Source organism: Ammodytes marinus (assembly GCF_949987685.1).
Source record: "Ammodytes marinus genome assembly, chromosome: 11".
Taxonomy (NCBI): domain Eukaryota; kingdom Metazoa; phylum Chordata; class Actinopteri; order Uranoscopiformes; family Ammodytidae; genus Ammodytes; species Ammodytes marinus.
The window spans coordinates 12207271-12229998 of NC_137215.1; the positions used below are offsets into that span (position 1 = coordinate 12207271).

At 40.4% G+C, this 22728-nt stretch overlaps 2 protein-coding genes across 3 annotated transcripts; both read right to left on the reverse strand.

Moving 5' to 3' along the window:
- Positions 1-36: 36 nt before the first annotated feature.
- ppp4r3b (protein phosphatase 4, regulatory subunit 3B) lies at positions 37-10851 on the reverse strand. Of its 2 annotated transcripts, XM_080036970.1 has the most exons (16): positions 10422-10851; positions 9730-9785; positions 9163-9261; positions 8340-8963; positions 7377-7454; positions 6870-6986; positions 6582-6698; positions 4158-4289; positions 3906-4008; positions 3777-3818; positions 3294-3452; positions 2736-2905; positions 2480-2619; positions 2172-2320; positions 1946-2088; positions 37-1362 (listed from the first exon to the last, which is right to left on the reverse strand). In XM_080036970.1, the coding sequence occupies exons 1-16, from the start codon at positions 10561-10563 to the stop codon at positions 1255-1257; spliced, it is 2379 nt and encodes a 792-aa protein (XP_079893096.1). In that variant the 5' UTR covers positions 10564-10851; the 3' UTR covers positions 37-1254. The 2 variants fall into 2 exon arrangements, with proteins under 2 accessions (XP_079893096.1, XP_079893095.1); XM_080036969.1 differs by having other exon boundaries at positions 3777-4008.
- Positions 10852-11368: 517 nt separating this feature from the next.
- On the reverse strand, positions 11369-20036 carry pnpt1 (polyribonucleotide nucleotidyltransferase 1). Its single transcript, XM_080037311.1, has 28 exons — positions 19830-20036; positions 19395-19455; positions 18699-18773; positions 18434-18539; positions 18256-18305; positions 18077-18140; positions 17936-17983; positions 17683-17796; positions 16775-16961; positions 16263-16314; positions 15997-16054; positions 15741-15837; positions 15539-15641; positions 15380-15450; positions 15172-15208; positions 15000-15066; positions 14788-14877; positions 14563-14616; positions 13934-14043; positions 13764-13835; positions 13513-13576; positions 13317-13400; positions 13124-13207; positions 12848-12954; positions 12595-12650; positions 12326-12404; positions 12183-12230; positions 11369-12084 (listed from the first exon to the last, which is right to left on the reverse strand). The coding sequence occupies exons 1-28, from the start codon at positions 19946-19948 to the stop codon at positions 11929-11931; spliced, it is 2313 nt and encodes a 770-aa protein (XP_079893437.1). The 5' UTR covers positions 19949-20036; the 3' UTR covers positions 11369-11928.
- Positions 20037-22728: the final 2692 nt, after the last annotated feature.

Genomic DNA, 22728 nt, shown 5'->3' on the forward strand with positions numbered 1-22728 from the left:
TAAATTCACTAAAATACAAAACTCCAGACATCCAGAAAATGTTGGCTGCAAAAATGACTTTACTGCAGTTTTAATACGTTATTTTTAAAACCAGCATTTGCAACTTCATTGCATTTTACATTGAATCAAATGAACTGGACTGAGAGTGAACAGCGACCCCACCTTTTGTGCAACAACAACAAAAATACACAGGTCGGTAGGAGTCTCTCTCCCCTTTGAAAATCAGGTCAGGGGCAAATGATTAAAAATTAAAACAAAAACTGTACAGTACTTTTTAACAAAGTCATGAAACACAGGATTTCTGGCTGACGCAGTCCTGTGTGTGAGACGCCGTGTGTGTTTTGTGTGTGCCTTGGCCAAACTGATGCCATGCCTGTTGAAGGTTTTGAGTCCTGCTCCTCTGGATCTAAGCCTCATTTAGTGCCAAGTTGTCATCCTGGTACATTTCATCATCTGTCACCTTCCTCGTCTCTCGCTGTTGTGTTTTATTTCATCCATGTTGCCTAGATCCCTCTATCCCCGACAAAAGTGAACAGTTCTGTGGCAGGGAGGCACACACTACTTCAGCCAGTCAAGCTTCCTATAAACTATATGACGGCTAGTCCTGCTAGCCTGACTGGCCTGCTGAACAGTACATACACTGGCTGGTTGTGTTCTGGCTTCCTGCCTCTCTAGAGCTCATTGGTTTGGTTTTTGAGATGGATGGAAAAGGAAAGTTCAAATGGAGGACACTGGAGGGTTCCTCCGGGGTTGCTGTAGTACGCGGCTTCCTTGCTACTGTTGCTATAGCAACAGAGCAGAGCCTGGGAAGCGCCTTGGCACTGTTATTTCCACAGCAGCCTCTCTTGTAGGGTGGGGGACGAGGAGGAGAAAGTTGTTGAGAGGGAGGGGTCTGAACTGTGAGAGCAGGAGAGTGAAAGAGAGGAAGGATGAGTTAGCATAGGGTCAATGAGTTTCTCCTCAAGAGAAAGGGGGAGGGTTTATGGTCTCACAGAGGAGGCCGTTTGTGAAAGGAAGAGGTGAAACCATCGGCCTGAAAGAACAGACTGATGCGTCTTTCTCTCAGTCTCCTTCCACTGAGGGAGACATGGCGAGTGGCAATCAGGAAGGGCTGAGTGAGGTGGGAGCTCGTCTTTGTCCGTCTCCTCAGTGAGACTGACAGGTGGCACAGGCAGGCCAAGGACCAATGAGACGACCAGAGGAGGGAGGGACTCTGTGTCCGTCTACAATGACCAAACAGAGGACAAATTAGCTTTAAGAGCTCAGACGGGGCCGCTTCCTTGGAGCCTGCTCTTCCTCCTCATCCTCTTCCTCCTCCTCATCCTCGTCATCAGGATAGTCCACCAAACCAACCAGAGCAGTCTAAGGGAAACAGGATGATAATAAGATAGGTAAAAGATTAGTATTAGTATAAGATTGATAAAAAATGGCCACATACTAAGCACAAACAAGGTCTTTTTTCTACACAAGGAAGAAATGACAGAAGGGGTGTAGTGCTAACAGCCCAACCCGGCATCTTGCATTTTTTTTTGAGGGGTGGGGGGAGAGACAGGAAATGTGGAAAAATAGAGATAACATGACAAAATGAACACACAGAGAAAGCGTTCCACAGGTAAGAACTGCCAATCTACTGACTTCATACAGTCAACAATACAGTTTTGAAAGAAACTTTGGTCCAGAAACATCTGTAATTTCATATATGCCCACTAGAAACAACGTAACTCAAATGTCACAGATCGCAGCTTTAAGAGATACCCTTAAAAACATGCTGTGGAAAAATTGGAAAACTTTTGTTTCTAGTATTTGATCAAATGTTTTGTATCAGTCTTCCCTGTACAGAAAAGGTCATCCAAATGTCTACAGTTTGACGGTGGCAATGATGTAGCTGCTTTCAGGTGAGTTTATTAATTAACCGAAAAAAACCAAGGTGATCCTTATGCATTACCTTCACAACTGGTGTGGCAGGAAGAGCAACTGTCTTGACAGAGGAAGTTGAACTGTTGTTTGGAGTGATGGCTGGCGGTGAGGCAGGTGGTATTACAGCAGCTTTCCCATTATTGTTGGCACCATTAGCTCCATTGGCAGCTCCTGCAGTAACAGTGTGTGTAAATATCGAACTTAATGGGCTGTTGCAATCGTAAGAAATTGTTTAAAGGAAAAAACATACATACCTTTTTTGGCTTCCATGTACTTGCCGTAGCTGTCTGAGAAGTCATCCTCCATTCGGCTCTTCTCCACAGCCTCTCCTTCATCGTCATCATCGTCGTCATTGAACCACAACTCTTCATCCTCATCCATCGACCGTGCATCTCTACGATATCTACAGGGAGAAAATGGCTTCATTAAGAACAGAACAGGGTGACGACAACAGTTTCTTTGATTTTGGGAAACAATGGGACTTTTTAAAAACAGATAAAAACCTCTGTAGGATAAAGATGACTGCAATGATTTTACATTTGTGTTCAATCAGTGTGCTGACCTGTTGAGTCGCTGACTCTGCCTGTCTTTTTCCTGCTCGTACCGGCCTTTCAGGCCCTTGAAAGTCTGGACGTACTCAATGGATTCAAGTGCTTTGTAGAAGTTATCCACAATGTGAGCAATGAGAGACTTGACGTCCTCCTGGAAAGAGAAGAAATGGGGGAAAATCATGAACAATCCATTTTTAGTGCCACGTACACACACCCTGTACTAAATACCAGTTTTAATTTAGGGGTACTTCCTGTATGTCTACGCACCACTTTAATGAACTCAAAGAGCTCAATGATGGCTGAGTTGAGAAGGTTGTATCGGGTGCCATTGTCCAGCAGGGCATTAATGACAGGCTCAAACAGGTTCCCTTTGATGATGTAGCGGTTATAGTACTCATCCTTCAGACCAATGATTCTGCGCATGAAACGCAGGGCACCTTGAACAAAAACAGACAACTTAGGTAAAATGAATCATTAAAGAATGATAATGCAGAGTGCGGTATTATTGTTGTGAGAATGGATGCGTGTAGCAGACTGACAGCTCCAGTTTGGATAAAAGTTAATGACTGTAAAATTGGTAAAAGTTCCTTCAGAAATTAAGATAACGATTGAAGGTGGAGGCACGATTCAGGGGAACACTTTTTGTCGAAATCACTTTTTGAAACACCAGATTTTTTTTCAGTGCACACATCACAGACAGGTTACAGATCTTTTGAATTGACAACAAGCATTCTCCTGAATTGCTGACTCCTTGGACAGAAGCCAAAGGTGGAAGAAGCCGGGTGTGTGTGTGTTTGTGAACCATTACTATATGCAGGGACTTACAAAGAGCCAGGAAGGTGTGTTTTGAGTTCATGAGCACCAGCACTCTCCTGAGCAGGTCTTTGTTCATGATGTAGGTCTTGATGTGATAGGTGTGGTGCTCCACACAGAAGGTCAGAAGCTCCAGGATCAGCGCCAGCAGCTGGGCTGTCTGGAAGTTGTCTACACAAAATAAACAACAAAGCTACTTCACACCAGGACACAAATATGCAATTAAATATAACAAATTCCCAGGAGGCTGCAGGCATAACCTTACAGTACTACCATTATTCACACAATTTTTTATTTAACATTCTTTTTATCAAACAATACCGTAACAATACTTTGCAGCCCTTGAAATGTCCGTTGTAGTATTAAGCCATTATGAACGTGTTGTGTTTAACTCTTTTCTGGTGGCTGCCAAAAAGGAAACTAAATGACAATAAAATATGTTGTAATGTGCTCTAAGAATAATCATTTCCAGCTAACACTGGAGAGAACACTAACCTGGACAGACTGGGTTGATCTTAGTTGATCCCTCTTGCAGATCTGTAAGACAATGAGAAAACATAAATAAGTCAAATGTTCTATCTTTCAAACAGTTCAGTTTATGTTTGACCTCTATCCCCAGCTCACCTTTTGAGATTTTGTCATGAGCAGTGTTGGCCAGCAGAGGAGCAGTCAGGACATGCATGCAGTACTTGTAGAAGAAACTCAGAAATTCTGTCTTCTCAGTTTTCTAAAAGGGAATAAATTACAAGAAGCTTTGATATGTTTTCGTGTTGGACGAAGCTGGTGTGCTTAAAAGTTTGATTGGAGTTCGAAAAAAATGCAATCAATTATTTGTTAGACGGTCTCCATTCAAATTCTTGTGTTGGTTCTGCTTACATTGGTGGAAGCCATCATGTTCTCTGGGTCGATGAGCGTCCTGAGCAGACCCATCAGCTGGACAGCTCCTCCTAACTCTGGGTCAGAGTCACAAATCATCTGCTTGATCACAACATTTATCAGCAACACGTCCTGTAAACACAAACAGTAGAAGAAAGTCAAAATGATGAAGTTTCAGAGCAAAGTTGTCTTCAGGTTAAATGAGGAGAAATTCAGCATTTTTTTTTTTTTTTTACAAAAGTAAAGCAATCTTAAACCAACTGAAAGAACCTTTATTTCAATAAATATTGAAGAAATAGCATTGATTCCATTATTTATAAAAGAATACAGGAAGCACTTATTTTTTGCAGGGAAGTAGTTATCGATAACAAGCCGATTAAATGCAATAACCCCATAGTCTACAGTGTCTTTGCTAGTTGTAGTCCTCTTGTCCAACCTCTTAAGGTACGGCCACACCAAACGCGTTATGCTGGGCTTACACTACACGACTTTTCACGCGATTTGACAGTCGCATACAATCTTCCAATGTCGGACTGAAATCACGGGAGTCGTGCTGGAGTTGTGGCGCGCGCACGTAATCTCAGTCGTTTGGTGTATGGTGGTCTTCCGACCCGATTTCAGCCAGTCTTCTTCCTGTCTTGATTAACAAACATGTTTGATATTATCGCTAGTCTTAGGGGGTTGGCTCAAGCGAAATGACGTAAACACTGTCACACTCTCGCATGCACCAAGCACGACACAGGAGGAGCGGCATTAGTCGCGACCTGTGTCCGCCTGGTGAGGCACTTATTTTGGATACTTTTTCATAGAAGCCTCGGTGGAGAACCAGGCTGACAGCCGCGCAACCTGAACACTCTACCGTCAAATACAGGGTTAGGAGTTAAAGTTATTGGGGGATGAGATCAGCAAATAAAGCTGGTCAAATAACTAAAGGAAGTCTCCCGCTCGGAATATTGAATTAACTTGTTTTTAATTAAATAATCACAATCGCGTTTGCGGTTATGATATTAATCTCAAAAGGAATCTAGTTGTAGTCTTGCAATATGAGACCCCTGTCTTTTCAAAATCACACTCTGTGACTGAAAACTAATGACTAGTGGCGCTTTTCCACCGCACATGTAGCTCGACTCGACTCAACTCGGTTTGGTAGCAGCACGGGTCGTTTTCCACCGCAAATAGTACCTGCTGAACGTGGGCGGGATCGTCGTAAGGGGCTGAAAGCCTACTCCGGAGCAAAGTAGCAAAGCAGAAATTACGAGCAGTTGTTGCACTATTAACTGAACCAACCGCCAAAAACACGGATGAAAAATGTTTAAGAAATACCCCCCTTGTATCTGTTTGCTAAAAGAAGTAGAAGAATATTGCTACGGGCCATTAAAAGGGATGGTTGTTGTCCCGATGTGTGACTCTGCCACACAGTCAGCTGTAGGGATGCGTCACGTACATCCCTATGCACGTAAACACGGGCAAGATAAAGTTGACTGTTTAGTGCTTGTTTCAGGATACGTGTTTTCAAATGCAAGCCGTGTCTCAGCCTGAATATTTTATTGAGGTAATCAGTTCAGTCCGAGGCTTTGTAATCGCTCGCTATCATGTCTGTCCCAGCTGGCTACTATTTAGCCTAGCTGCTAGCTGCCCTACATGTCTCCTCTCGTATGTAAGTAACTTCCCCAACAACCAACACTGGGTGAGCTTAGCGAATATATGGAAAATAAATTCGGATATGTGATGCAAATCAAATGAAAGAGAGCCAGAGAAGGCTGCACGCGGCGTAAATACACTGAAAAGTCCCGGAGAGTTGGGGAGAATAAACAACAGAATGAAGCCGGTAGTCTCTGGCCACTGATTGGCCAGACAATAGTCTCTGGCCAATCAGTGGCCGGCCGTCTGCCGACGTCACCTTTTAGCATCGGCTCAGCTCGCTTGGAACCTAGAGCGAGGCGATACCAAAAAAGCAGCCGCTACCAGGTACCAGGTACCATGAAAATGCGGTGGAAACGCCAAAAATGCGAGTCGAGTCGAGCTGATACCATGCGGTGGAAAAGCGCCATAGTTGTCTTCAGGTGTGAGTTGATTGTCTTTAGATGTAAGAGGGTTTCAGTCTTCAGTCTTTTCAAAGTCCTCTAGTGTAAGCCCAGCATTAGGCGCGGTAGAGGCACTAAGGTTTTAATTTGGAAAGATTTACCGGCATCTGAATTATAGGTTTAAAAATAATGCAGTACTGATACTGTATTGTAGGACATTACTCAGTATACTAAATGTAATATAAGTATAAACCAACTTGGGGACAGGACAGGACCTAATTAAAAAAACTCTGTTCTACTATGACTTCTGTTCTGAATATTAATAAAGCCAATACTGGGCTACACCAAACTCCTTCTAGGCACCTAGACTACAAGCATCCATGTTGACTTTGATGCTTACATCGTCTGTCTGCTGTGGTTCCTGCATGACAAACTCCCTGACCATAGAGGGGCTGAATTCCACCAGGTAAGAGAAGATGTCTGTAGCTGCTGCCCTCACCTGCAGGTCATCCATTCCCTGAACAAAAGGAAAATATGAGTATGAGTAGAAGACAGGAACAAAGACAATTATACACAATGTTTTCCCATTAATCAATGATTGGCCAAAAAAGTAAAGGAGTATATAGTCAAATAACTGTGTTATTAACACCAACTAAGACTTGCAATTAATTATATGAACAGAACATACCATGACTATTTCAAGAGCAGGTAAAATGCCTAGATTTGCCAGAGTTTTGAAGAAGGCATCCCTGTTTTGTGGCTGCAACGTTTGTGAAAAAGCACAGAATTCCTTGACAAAGTTCACCTGAAAGTGGAGAGAAAAAAAACAAACAGTGATGTTATCAGCATTTGACATATATCCTATATATATTCTCCTATTTCAAGAGCTGGGTTAGAGCCACTACTGCTGAATTAATAATTTTGCCAAAGTAGTTGTATGACAAGCCAAAATACAAATTATCAAAATATGGCATACCGTGCAAAGAAAGTAACTAAATGAACCAACCCTTGTGAAATAAATGGCATTTAAGACAACAGAACAAATCCATATAACAAAGGGAGTAAAAGTGAGCATTTTTTTTTTTATTATTATTATTTTTTTAATGGCAATAAAAGCCGCCTTATTAGTATTGCCAAACCTTTCCTAAGCATTATCACAGCATCTGGCCTGCAGATTTGACGATGTTTGACTTACAAGCTCTCTTCTTTTACTGTCCTCTGTGGCTTCATCTGTGAGCTGTGCGAAGACCTCCGTTAGGAACTTCTCGTCCTCCTGTGACAGAAGAAAAAGTTAAGAAATCAAGATCCTGAAGAAATAAACGGATAAAATATTAAGACAAACAAAACAAGAATACAAAACCTTTACAGCTTCGACAGCTTTTATTCAAGTTATGCAGCAACAAGAATCAAAACAGTGAATTATTCCAACAACAATGAGAAAACGTATATTGATAATTCTTATAGAGAGCCCCTCTTTAGCCCTAATTACAATAACTGGATGCTATGGCCCGACTGTAAGGTACCCTTTGCATTTTTGAAATGATTGTATGGTACAAATATTTTTCAGTTCACATATGCCTCACAGAAGCTCAATATTGAAATCCACTTACAACATATACACTTGACCCTATTTCATTTCGCTGAATGACCTTTAAAAAACGTTTATTATTTCAATTAGTCATTTGTCACATTACAAAACTTGTTTTGATGCACAGACACATCTTTCACTTGAGAATAGAAAATACAAAAAACTGAAAATGTTCCTGGGCCATATGCATTGTTCGAGGACAACAAACAAAGGTAATTTATCCTGACCCTTGGCCACTTCAATCTACTTAAGACTAAATCAATTAAAATTAGACTTACTGACTAGATAAACAGACAAATCTATTTTCCACATGATTCGACAATTCACAATCCTTTAAGAAATCAATACATTTTTAATAATGTAAAATATTTTATTTATGTTATCGCCTGGAAACAGGGAGAACAGGTTCATTAGGTCACAACTAATAATAAATTCGAGAAAATACTGTCCATGCAGAAATGTTCAACTGGCCAGGAAATTTGGTTAAAAAAAAAAAAACTCATTAGACAATGGTATATTGATACATTGTGCTTTCAAGGATAATGCAAGTTACCTGGTTTGGATCCTTACCTGCAACATACTGACAATCTCCACTTTGTTGAAGAAGATGAATGAGGTGAGTGTGGACAGGAAGTTCTCCTCAAAAACAGACGGTGTGGGCAGGATGATGTCCTGGATGTACTGCACCCGGTAAGTTTGGTGGATCTTCTGCCGCAGTTCAGAGTCCGTGATTGGGATCACTTCCTTAAACTTTGCTGTCTTGGTCAAGAATTCTCTGTGCCGTTTAGGCTGAACCAGCGCTGGGTCATACTCGAGGCAGCCAACCACATCCATTATACAGTCATCCGAGAACATTACCTCAAAAAGGGCCGCTTTATTGAGGAATAAGACACCGCGGACAATCTCATAGAGGTGATGCAGACCTTCCCTGTTGTCCAGGTCCTCACATACTCTGAAGAGACCCAGGAGTTTCTTGATGTAGCCCTCGCTCATCAGGGCCAAGGCCAGTTTTTCCCTTCGGATGGGTGAAGACAAGACAGAGGTAACCAGGTCAGCGATCTCCTCCAGTCGGCTTAGCTCGCAAGGGGGAAGCTCCACTAGGTGGCTGGTCTCTGGAATCTCCTCAAAGCGCTCCTCCTCCGACTCATCGATGGGGTCCTGGGTGATGTCGAGGGCAGGGTCCTTGCCTTGAACCTGGACAACAACAAATAGTCAGCAGATATGACATGAAAAATGTAACTAGAAGTACCGATGCACTAGCACTTGCCGTTTGTGGCAGTGTGAATTAAATGTAAGCGCAAGCAAAACCTGTACCACTCATGTTTGTATACTTCCCCAGTAAATAAATGTTTTCGGAATTGCTCAAAACTGGGTAAAACTGAATTGGCATTACCTGGCAAATCTTCTCCCAGATCTCATCGCAGCCAGCCTTTTCCTGGAAACTTAGGGCAAGGTCATAATTATCTGCTTCCGACCAGACAATCAGTGTGTCCTGGAAGAAGGAGAATGAAACATCTTACTGTACACGAGGAAATGTTTATCATGTTCACAGTACACTCAAATATGGTTGCATGCGTTCATGCACTAAGCGGCTTCGCATATCAGCTAAACTTATTTTTATGAAGTATGGGTATTTTTCTCAAATTACTAATTTAAAAAACGTGCTGAGCTTGTTACATGTGTTTATCAATGTACTGACTGGTAACATTATGTAACACAGTTGCTAGTATTGTAGCTGCTAATGATTTGACTTGCTTATTGTTTTTTCCTGAAGTAGCATAAAAGTAGATGTTGAGTTCCCAGTCTGCAATGCATCATTGTAGCAGCAATTGTCCAGCAACAAGTCTCAATGCTAAATGATGCAACTCGACACAAAATGACCATAATCAAATACAATACGGGCATATTAGTATGTTCATGCCTTTAGCAACCTATCCAGATTCAGATGATCGACTCTTACCTGTTGTTTTTGATATGCAGTATTCGGGCTTATCTTCGACTCCAACAGTAGTGATCCTAAAAGACAAAGACTTGGGGTAACTAACTTTTCACTCTCGAGCTAGGGCGAATGATCAAACTAGAGAAAACCAAATGACAACCACTCCTAGTCGTCAAGGTTAATGTCAATTAATCGGCTTGAAACAATATTTAACACTATGTAGACAATATGAAACGTTGAATAAAACGACGCTGCAGTGATACAAAGTTAAGAACTAACAACAGAAGGGCTTTTAACTCAATCGATACTTTCCAGTGTCTGTATTACATTTGTAATTATCTTTTTATGAACACATAGTTGTTTATTGTCCTGAGCATTATCAAGCGTTTAGCCTACGTTTGAGACTGGACTTTGAGGGCCCCCCCATGCTACTGAGATCACGTCGCTTGCTAAGCCATGTAGCTTGCTAGCTTCAGCTATTCAATAAATTATTTCATTTTTTATCAATGTGACAGAGCTAATACTGGTGGTTCAAATACAAGTTAAAACATTGCATTTCAAATGCAGCAACAAAGTTAAAGATTAGAGGCCAATAAATTAAGCTGGTATGTTAAAAGGAACACATTGGTCTACTCTTGTCCGAAAAACCAAGAGTTAGCATGCTAACGCTAGCCGACGTAACGTCAATGTGGCTATGCTAACGGGGAACTTACCGTCCGATTCGGCCCGAACTAATAACGATATTCCTTTCAGTCGCTCAACAAATGTAGACGAGACATGTCCGGTACCTCGGTCGTCCCACTGCCGGTCTTCGTTCAGCGTATATACTTTCACTCGTCGCCGAGTGTCCGACATGGTTAACCGAGTCGGAGCTAGCAGGCTGCTAACAGGCTATCACCTCTCCCCGTCTGTTTTCCTACCCGCGACCTGTTAACTTTGTTCCCACCCGCATGTTACAACACATGCACTTCTGAGTTAAGTAACAGCGGCACACACATATATTTGTCGCTATTTCATAAACACATTACGTTTATGGTGTGGAACTCAGCAGGAGGCCTGATATCAAATAGTAAAATTCACAGAGAACACAACAACTCCAACGGCCTCCTCGCTAACGTCCACGGACCGCCATCTTGTAATCCGATCTTGTGTTCTTTTTCTTCTTCGACGTCAATCAAGCGCTAACTGCCGCGAAGTCCCCTCCCTCGAGCGACGTCACCAGGAGCTCAATGCGCCCTCTACAGGCGAGGGACAACATAGCAGCTGGTACGTGCAGATGTCTATCTATGGCAGATGTAGATCGAACCAAGTATGGATCAAACAGCTTTCTCTTACCTGCTTTTCGATTAATGGTTATTGCAATACGGCACTCTACTAGACTACGCACTTACTTACATTAAAAGCCTGTTGAAGATAGATAGATAGATAGATAGATAGATAGATAGATAGATAGATAGATAGATAGATAGATAGATAGATAGATAGATAGATAGATAGATAGATAGATAGATAGATAGATAGATAGATAGATAGATAGATAGATAGATAGATAGATAGATAGATAGATAGATAGATAGATAGATAGATAGATAGATAGATAGGTTTGTCTATTTAATACAACAAAGCAACAATTCATTATTTTATTTATAGAAGATGACTCACAACAATGCATCACAACATGACTGGTCAATTCAAGAAAATCACTGTACACTTCTCCCACTTTGCTTTCTTTGTCCATATCTTGATCCTGGCATCTTAGAGGACACAGTGCAAACATGTGATTAAGATGAGATTGCCCTGGGTCTGTTGGGGAAAAGCTGCTAGTAAACTGTTTTGGGGAAAGTGGAAGAAAACCCTCTTCCTGCAGTTAAATCTGAAAACAAGACACCATAAAAAAAAGGAGATACTTTAAAAAATAAAACTGATGAATCCTTTCTGAAAACATGCGTCTCCTGCTTATTACTGTCCAAGCGTTCTTCTCAGATTGTGCATGTCCACTGAAGCACAGCAGGACACTGTATTTGATGAGCTGCAGTTCCCTTCAGTGCAGTTTTATGACATCCATGGCCACAACAGCAGCATAAACTTCTTTGTGTGAAGGTTAGGGTTGTGACAAGATGTGATGCTCTTGGGTTTAGTAGATTCCTCAACAGGAGTGTCTTGTAGCAAAAAAAACCCACTCAGTTTAAGTTCACCAATTTAGCCTGCTTTGCTGGTGTGTCACAAATCAGTGCCCGTTGTGTGGCTGTTGCTTGAACCCATGGAGATGCTCTGTTTCTCACTCAGTGTCTTGAGGACAGTTGCAGCAGGGGACTGAAGCACCTTTCGGGAAAGTCTCATTCTCCCGTCTGTTGGGTCCCTTCCAAAGTACTTGACCTATCAGAATAAAAGTCACGTCTGAGGAAATCAGCACAGATTGTACACGAATATTAGGATACTTTTGACAACACAGTCTGCAGTTTATCGACACGTACCTGTATCTGCTGTCCCACCTCTAAACCCAAAGCACTTGGATGTTTGATCTAGAAGAGGAAAATACAAAGAAATCTTTAAGCAGTGATTTAATAGCCAGACACTCACAACATGCAAACATTATACAGAGGCAAAATTCACTAACCCGTTTGTGATCGAGCTGTGAGTTGTGCAGCAGGACAGCACTCATGTTGGGATAAAGCTTCACCATCACACCAATGTCCCTGAAGCAGAGCAGTAAAAAAGTCTTCAGAAGGTTTCTATTTGTCAACAGTTTGCTTTCCCAGTGTGATTTTATTGACTATTGGGAACATGAATTAAATCCTCCTTCACAGCATTTTTAACCTGAGTGCTAATGACTGCCATCAAATCCATCACAATCAATCATTAACATTGCAGTGTGTTATAGTTTACCGTATCTCAATGATGGTGGCAGTGTAGATAGCACCAAACTCCAGCTGCTGTTCTTGCTGTAACACAAGACAGTAATACACATGCTTGTTTATAAACATATGGTATGGACATGTACAGCTATGAATTTACATACACATGCAAACGGCCTCATTTTCAGATCAATGTCAGACTTATCTTCAGCATGGTGATATGGTATGTGGTAAGCACCGTTGATGGTTTTCTGAAAAGGACCTAACAAACGGTTGGGACTCACATCATCTTTGCAGATTTCACCGATAAAGTCTTGCGCTTCATTCATGGCTCCTGGTGTTGGAGCGAACACAGAGAAAGTCTCCTCGTCCACCTGGCTTATTGTTACACCTTAAAAAGTAGAAAGAAAAATACACTTTGTCAGGGAGTCCATGTTGTGTATCAAACTGAAGAAAAAGTAAAAGCTCTGTTTCATTCACAACAATGTCATGTTTCTGGTTGTTGATTTTTCCGATTTTTTTCCAATTCACTTAAATACACATTTTAGATTACATGTTACCTGTTTGAGCTTGTAGCCTGCGAAGGTTGTAGCCCCCTGGGCCAACAAAGCGTGCTCGTTTGGAAACAGGCACCCGGACAGTTTCTAAAAAGTTAAATAATAATACACATCAGTTATCATTACACCAAAAATATGCCAAAGGTTGTTCCAAGCGTGTCCCTCTTCCTTCAAAAAGCACAAACACAAAACGTACCAACAACAGGTCCATTCCCTTTCCTCGTCTCTCTGGGCTTGGCTATAGATTTGTTCATGATTGCCAGGATTTCTCTCTTTGCCACTGGAACATAGAAATATGAAGAAAAAAACCATAAACCATCAAACTACCAAATATATTAACCCATTTACTTCTGCAATGTTAAATGGTAATTTTCACTACCATTCATGTTTACCTGTGGCTTGTTGGATAGCTTCCATGACTACTTTCAGAGGCAAACCTGGGATCTTAACGTCAGCCTAGAGGTTAAATAAAGGTGTATAAAGAAGTTTAAAATATTGATCAAGTGACAATAAACTATATTATATTTACACAACACTGACAGTCAGCCAGATTAAATAATTTCTCTGAAAAATGTATTTAGTTTGCCTGCCCCTGGAGCAAAATGATACATTTTTAGACAATGTTGGTTATCAAAGGCAGTACCTGTAAAGCAGTGATACCCTTGTTTGTTCCTGCCAATTTGAAGTCCATGTCTCCAAGGTAATCCTCTATTCCCTGTTATAAGAAAATAATAATCAACGTATGTTCAACTTCTCAGTATAATTAAGTAGGGACAGTAAGTCACACTCTAGCTCCAGGTGTACTGCATGTACCAGAATATCAGTTAGTAATCTGTAGTCTTGGATCTCAGCAGGTTTCTCGGGGTTGGCCTTGGAGATGAGACCAACCGCTACACCTGCCACAGCAGAAGAGATGGGCACCCCTGGGACACACAGATTTAGACACATAAGCAACATCTTCACTGAATGTGAATACAGACACTGAAGCAAAACACAAACTAGCTGTGTATATAGCGGTGTACTAGACCGTCTATTTGCTTTGAGTAGCATAAACCAAGGCTATGGCTGTCAAAAAAGCCTCTATGCTATAAAATACAAATACTATTTAAATTGAGTTGAATAGTGTGTTGGGTTTTTGTAAAATGGATATTGATTAAGTGCACTAAAACTGATGTTTATAATTAGAAAATATTAAATGCACAAATAAAAGTACATTTTCTATTTATATATTATATGATCATTATTGACTTTTATGTTACTTACTTTATATATATATAAATATATTTATATAAAGATACATTTTATTCCCAGATAGAATTCACGCTTTTTATTCTTTGGTTAGAATTGTTGCTTTTGTATTAAAGTTGAGTAAGCATGAACACTTTTATTAAGGAAGATTATCAACAATGAAAGAGCCATCTCATGTTTTCCCACTCCGGTACCTGCATCCATTAGAGCAAGGCTGCCTCCACACGCTGAAGCCATTGAGGAGGATCCTAAGGGCAGATAAAGAGATGGAAACGGAGAGAGGAAGTCAGTGGAAAAGGTGCAAAACATTGTAATTCCATGTTCCTGTCTGAGACATCCTGCCAGACAATGAACAACACATTTCCTTTGGTGACTGTAATGTTTACCCACGTGAAAAACTGTGTCACCACCACACTCACCGTTTGACTCCAGCACCTCAGCAGTGACCCTGATAGTGAAAGGGAAGTCTTTGGGAATGATTGGTCTCAGAGCTTTCTCAGCCAGAGCCCCTTGAGATATACACAAGCACACAAACAAATGAACAAATACAACACACGCAGATGGTTGCCAATAAGGAACAGGTAGCTGGCTCTGAACACAAGTATAAGATGACTTAAATTTTAAAACAAACCATGTCCAAGCTCTCTCCTGTTGATGCCTCCCATCTTTCCAACCTCATTTGTTGCATATGGAGGGAACTAAAATCACAAGGCAATGTCAATTTTTTCAAGTCTACTGCAATAAAATAAAGAATACTGAAATAATCTCTGTCACTTTAAAAATTGAAACAGGATTTTACTCACTTCATAGTGAAGCATGAAGTTTTTGTCTTTGATGCCACTGTAGGAAGAAAGCCAATTGAAAGTTGGAATTTGTTTAGGTAGCTGCACAGAAGAATGAACTGTATGCCATGGCAATCAGATCAAACGGCCAAGACAATATCAACTGTCCTGATAATGTAAACAGTATGAATATGTTTTCTTCAGGTTTGAAAGTGAGTGATCACTTCACCTCAGAGCTGTGGTGATAATATCTGCCTTGATACTGGATTCCAGGGAATCAAAGGTGACGCTGCACAGCACCTACAAGAAAAGGAATAGGATGAGGACTAAACTTTTGTATCCATCCTATTTAGTCACCAATATTCTGTACATGTCTTGCTCTACCTACCTGAGTTTGTCCTCTCTGGAACAGAGCTGAGCCGTGCAGCGGTTTAAAGAGGTCGACGTCGCAAGAAATGTTTCTTATAGCGGTCAACTCCCTCCCATCACATCTACCAAAAACAAAATCCAGTTTTTGCCTCCGTTACAAAAGACACATCATGCGTCAAGAAAATATACCTTCAACGCCACTGACAGAGCTTACTGCTTACCTCTTGTATTCATTAAGCACTAGATTGCGGAAGATTTCTTTGCTCACAGTGTTGAAGGATTCAATGACTTCAAAGGGCTCAGCCTGAGGGAATCTTTCTATACATGGAAGACATCAGTTGACACTGTTAATCTTACAGATAGGAGCATGAATTAATAACACAGACTTGTAATGAATAAAATGAATTAAATATAAAAATATGATTGAGTTAACAATTATTTACTGTATAAGCAACATACATATTTAAGATGAGCTACCTTTTAGTTCCTCTTCAGTCTCTAGTCGGACTTTGTTGATGGCTTCATCTCTTGAAATCTAACACAAGATCATGATGGGATTATTACTGTTACTGATAAAGAGTTTAAATACATATAAGTTGAGAGTAGAGAGGATAAACATCAAGGATTCTGGCTGCTTTTAATTACTATGTAAAACAAAACATGAATAAAAGAATCATCGATAAGATAGGTTCAAAATAACCAAACTTTGAGTCAACATATAAGGAACGGAAGTCTGACGTTACCTTATCGTGTCCAGAATCAGTGAAAACAGCATAGATCCTTTCTGAAGCTTTCCTGGGAGAAATAAAAAAAAGTCTTAACTAACGATATACCATTACTGACCCATATTAATCATATTTATGTCATTAAAATTTGATAAGTCTAGCTCAGACACTACTTCATGAAGTCTCCAGTCTGTACGGCAGGTAAACTTAGTCCTGACTGATGTGTGCATTTGTCTAATATACAAACAAAAATCCCTGAAAGCTACAGTATTTCGAATGTATCTTGGAAAAGAAGGCTTTCTATGTTGATTAAGTTACCCAAATAGGGACAAGGGTTGTAAATTATCGAAAGCTATAGACTCTCTGTGCAGGACATCAGTTACATTCTTTGTAAAGAAACAAGTAAAACTGCATCGTCCCTATTCAAAAATAAAATGTGAAATAAAAAATATAAAAATAATATCCAAACACAGTCCAATCGCTACACTGATGTTCTACCATTTTTCCATGATCTATATATGGAAACTTACTGCCGAACATGTTCCACCATGTCAGTTGGGGCTGAGAAGATCTTGCCCGGGGTGCGCTTGGTGATCTTCTGTTCTCGCGCCAGCTGCTGGATGGCCAGTATGATCTGATTGGTATGTTTGACCGCCACCTTCACCGCATGGCAAAAGTCCTGCTGCAGTATGTTCTCAGCTGACGCCTCGATCATCACTAGCACACAAGAGAGTCACATTAAATAAGTGTTGTATGATGCCACCATCACACATTTTAGTAAGTACGTGTGGAAGTGATAGCTGAATGCTACTTAGCTGATACACCCACATGATATATATATTTTTGTTTTAGAATAAGAATCTGAATTGGTTTTATTGCCAGGTACGTTGTCGTTCACATATACAAATAATTTGCTGTGGCCTGATGGTGCACACACAATAAACAGAGAGTAACATAAACATAGAGAACATAAGTGAGATGTATCTAACTGAATAAAAAAATAGGAATTTATATAGAAAGAGAAAATTACAATTGTAACTGAAGTAACTACAGCAATAGTTTGGCAGAATGAAATAAAATGTCACTTGCATTTAGTATAAATGTACTGAAACCTGATAATGAGTTTCATCCTATTAAAACTTTAAACAAAGAGTAAAACATTTAATTTGTATAATAATAATAATTATTATTTGGATTTGTAGTAACAATTGATAAAGTTTGATATGCTACTAAATTATGAATCACATGAATGACAGTTATTTATACACATTTGGGCAACTTGGAACCTATATTTTGAACAAAAATACAAATTAAGAAGTAGCTGTTAGTTTAGAGCAAATATGCCAATGTGGTAATACTACATTATTTGTTGTGTTATTTCTGTTCTTTAATGAAGTTTCAATAAATAAACATCTGAGCTAAGTGTTTGCCAACATACCCACTTGACTGCCGGGGGCTCCAGCCACAATCATGTTCAGAGTGCTAGAAGTCATTTCTGACCTGGTGGGGTTGACCACCATTTCTCCGTCTACCATGCCCACACGCACAGCACCTGCAAAAAACCCGAGCTAGATTTTAAAAAAAATAAAAGAGTACAACAATATCCCAGGAACTGAAATAGAATAGAATCGGGATTTAAGGTAAATAAATCTAAATATGTTAATCGGCAAAACATGTTGATAGTTCCTCACCTATGGGTCCATTCCAGGGGATGTCTGACAGGGCTAGAGCAGCGGAAGCTTTCACAAAAAAAACAACAACACTGTTTTAACAACAGATCAAAATAACTACGCTCTATGTGTAAAACATGTACGGCTTGAGATTTAACTGACCGGCATTAATAGCCAGCACGTCTGGATCATTGACCCCATCAACTGCCAGCAGGTTACAAAGGATCTTCAGGACACAAGCACAAAAAGACATATTCACATCAATATAATCTGTGTTTAAAAAGCAGAAGAGTGCAAAACATGAGCACATAAAGGTGACAATAAATCCAAACTGAACTGACCTGGGTATCATAAAAGTAACCAGCAGGGAACAGCGGCCTTATCGACCTGTCTGAGCAACAGAACCACAAGGAACTGTTAAATCACTCTAGTTAAAAGGCATTCACAGTACAACATCATTACAGACACCTGCAACATCAAAGCTTTTACACATGAAACAACCCATTCTCATCAACTCACCTATCAGTCTGCTGGTGAGAATCTCGTTGTCGGTGATGCCCAGCTCTCGTCTCAAATAGTTAGTGGGGATTCGACCGGCAGCAGCTGCTTTCTGTCTGTAGTCCACCTGTCATTCAAAGTTGACATTCATTCACCAGAAAACTCTTTTTGCCCTAATTCAGTTCTGTACTCATACTCATCTCCCTCTGTAGGTTAAACTATAGACAATCACAGCCTAAAAAACAAAGACAGGTTAGGACTTTTACTGCAATGTTAGGGAACCTACCACAAGAGGCATGAACTGAGTCGCAGAAGGTCTGGTTTTGCTAACAGCAGTCACCATCACAGAGGTCTCTCCCATCTTCAAAGAGAGAGAGAAGGAACAAGTCATCACATTTTATTTTAGGTAGAGTTAAAAAATAAATAAAAAGAGAATCGCACATACAATCAATGTGAGCTAGCCGCCAAGGGCAATCTTTAAATGTGCTCAAAAATGTATGTACATATGCATATTCCAAAATAAAGGTGTTAAACCAAACCACCACAAACAAAAGGGCATTTTATACATAAGCCTTTAAAAAACTAACTTGAAGTAAAGTTACATATATACGTTTTTTATTGTGTGAGATTCAGCTATTAACTACAAATATTTTGGCCAAATTGGTCCGATAGCATGGGGTCTGTACAACATATGATACCATCAATCCTTAAGACCCATTGATTCTCATAAGGACAAACTCATCAAAATGTTATTTTAATAATAACAGTGGGCGAGAGTAGAGACAGAGTAGCAATCGTATCTTTGAAGTGAAGACCATAGACTGAAGAAGCAATTAATAGTGTATATAGAAAGTAGTCAGTAATAGCAACAGTAGGCTACATTTACGACATGGCATAGAGGTCAGGGAATTAAATTGCAAAAATGTATGAAAAATATTCCCAGGTGCTGCCATGCACTTGTTTGGTGTAACTGGTTATGTACCTGTACAACAGCAGAACCATCAGCAAATCTAGCGAATCTCCCTGAAGAGATTTCGAGTTTCCTGCAAAAACAACAAGGACTCATTCAAATGTAATATGTCATATTTAGAATTGATTACGTGTCATATGTCATTCTGTATCCTGGCTAACCAAACAAATTCCATCTCTCTGTCTGTTCTGGGTCCAGGTAATACATGTGTTCTACAGTGTAAGGAAAATTCGATGTAAGCCTCTTATTATTCCAGTGACTATTAAGATTTTTTAAGATCTGTAAGAGCTACAGGAGTAGAACATGAGTGTACCACCTAGCAACAGATACAGTTTGACCGCGAGCATGCAAACCATTGTCATTACGAATAGTAATGATAACAATAAATCATGCCTTCCTCATTAAAACAGTTATAGGGGTGTGCTGAAGCTGGGAAAGTCAACTTACTTTTCCCCAAGGTCCACTCCCAGCTTTCGTGGCTGTGCATGGCTGCTGTAAACACTGCTGTGACATAAACGGACATGAAGACGGGCGAACGAAGGCCCCAGCTTGAACAAATACCGCATATTTATAATGCCACAATAAACAAAACAATACAATTAATCTGGTTACAGTCAGTGCCTTTACAGTTCCGATATGCTCGTGGGGGCTTCCATGTCAGTTCATCACATGTACGGAATTACGTCAAGGAACCGCGTCCTCTGATTGGACAGACGGAGGCGAGTGTGTAACATCAAGAGCGTCCGTGCCACCTGATACACAACAGTTCCGCTATATCTGATATACAAGGGGTCTTTTCTTTGAGCCTTGCCGTTTAGATATTGTAGCAGTAGCGCAAAATTTTACGTTTTTTTTAATCAATTATGGGGAATGATCAAACGTATCAAACATTTTACTCGCTTACAATTATATCTTTTCAGGCTTCAGGTGGCAGCAGCTTTTTAGCCTCAAAAATGCAATTTGAAACATTGGCCACTAGGTGTCAGGATTGCCTCACCAAGATGATCTTTCAGCCTGTAAGAACATCTGTAGGTCTAAATAAATTGATCAACCAACACCCACTTTTCATGTATATAATACTACATCCTTGAAACTTTAAGGGCCTTATATTGTAGTTTACAGCTATTCAGAATAATTGTTGGTCAACAATTCCTCTACTTTATCAATAGTCTTTTCTGCAAAAGCCAGAGGTTCCAACTGTTAAAATGAAATGTAAGAAAAAGAAGAAAATTAAAAGAATGCACTGTATGCACTTCTATCTGCCAGTTAATTCCTCTGTCTGTATATCACACACTCAGTGAATATGTGACCTTGCTTTCTCAGTCAGTGAGCCAACTCACCAACTGTCGGGATGCTGCAGTTGTTATGGCAACAGATGAGTGATAACACCATCTTCAACACTCTCTGGATGATTGTCGCACACACTCACGCGCACGCACGCACACGCACACGCACACGCACACACACACACACACACACACACACACACACACACACACACACACACACACACACACACACACAAAGGCACACATTCCAAGAAACAGCAGGGAGGAATACTAGCAGGGTTTCACACAAGCTCACACCAACACTGAAAAAAAGCACACATTCCCATTATTACCAATGTTTCTTCTAGTTATTATCTTGTTTTTATGGCTCCGGCTGGCACACATTGAGATCTCATTATTACCAAGCAGAGCCATGGACAATAAGTGCTTAATGGACCAGTCAGGAGTTTGTGGTAGACTACAAGGAGTCATAGCTAAAGGGATGATGCTGTGTTGCTGTGTGTTGAAGAACACCAACATACCAACATAGAAATCAATCAGTTATCTGTTGACGGTCTGTCAATCAATACATTATTACTAAGCCGTCATCTTAGAGATCTCCATGACCCCTGAGATTAATTTGACCTGACTGTGTCTGTTGATGAGAACGGAATTCCAAGATCGATAACCAAAGACAATATGCAATCTGAACACAAAATTAAATAATACTAGTCTACTGAACAGTAATGTGCATTTCCTTGTTACAGTGATAACATTTTGGGAGACAATTTGCAAAAAGAATTGAGCCACAGCAATGGTCTCCCAAGAGATGGACCATTCGTGAAGTGATAAAATTGCAAATAGGATTTTTGATTCCTTGTTGTCCCTTCCTTTGCCTAGGTCTCGGAAAAATGCCAAGGTGGGAAATCCGCTTTGGAGTGTGGGTGTGTGTCTGTGTGAGTGGCTGTGTGTGTTTGTGTTTGTGTGTATATGTGTGTGTGTGCGTGTGTGCGTTCGTGTGTGTGTGTGTGCCTAAGTCACTTCAGGACCCGAGAGGCTTAAGTGCTTTTCTTATTTTCATGCTGTGGTGTTTTAGGAGGTGGCAAAAGGACCGCCATCATGAGTGCTGTACTGATCTCTGTTACACACACATGAACACACAGACGCATGCAGATTTCATAGGATTTTACTGCAGGGGTGAGCTTTTTCTGGGACCTTGGCAACCAGACATGGCTGTGACTGTAGAGGGCGATTATCCATCATCTTAAACAGCCAGTAACAGCCTCCCTGAGCAGACCTTTTTCTGTGACATAATTTTTGTAACACATTTATTTTCTCCTCCTTTTTAATCTTCTCTTGCAGTATTGCATATGCTTCTTAATGACAGCATATTGTCTGTATTCATCATTTTCTGTCTTGGAGGAAAACACATCTCCTGTCTGTCACTTAAAGACAGTAATTGGATCCACCCTCCGCTGAATACTATGGACATTGGTAATCTTGGGGGAACGACAGTTTAGACAGCTCATAGCGACTTGACTTGGCAAGGCATGATTTCCTTTGTCACAAGCGTGGTAATTACATTATGGCACATGGCAATGCACCATGTAGGAAGGTTCCACTCTCTTTGAACAAGGGAGGGCAGAATTGTAGCCGATGGCACAGCTTTGCTTGAACAGTGCAACATACAAGTACATTAAAGTACCCATTATTTGATTACAATGTTTGTGGATTGAACTTTAGTATATATACTGTACATACTGTATAGTATAATGTTGCCACACAAAAAATGGCAGCTGAGCTTTGTCAGTATACCATAATAATGTATCCCGAAAGGATCAGTCTAATGATTGAATGCAGATTACAAACCCCCCAGTGTGTGTGTGTGTGTGTGTGTGTGTGTGTGTGTGTGTGTGTGTGTGTGTGTGCGTGTGTGTGTTTGTTTCTGTGTCTATGTGTTTGTTTGTAGACAATCTGGACATGAAGGATGAGTGTGTAAGTGTCTAGGCTTATACATGAGTAGGACACAACAAAGGTGCTAATCAGTCAAATCCAAGTAAGATTCAATGATTACTGAA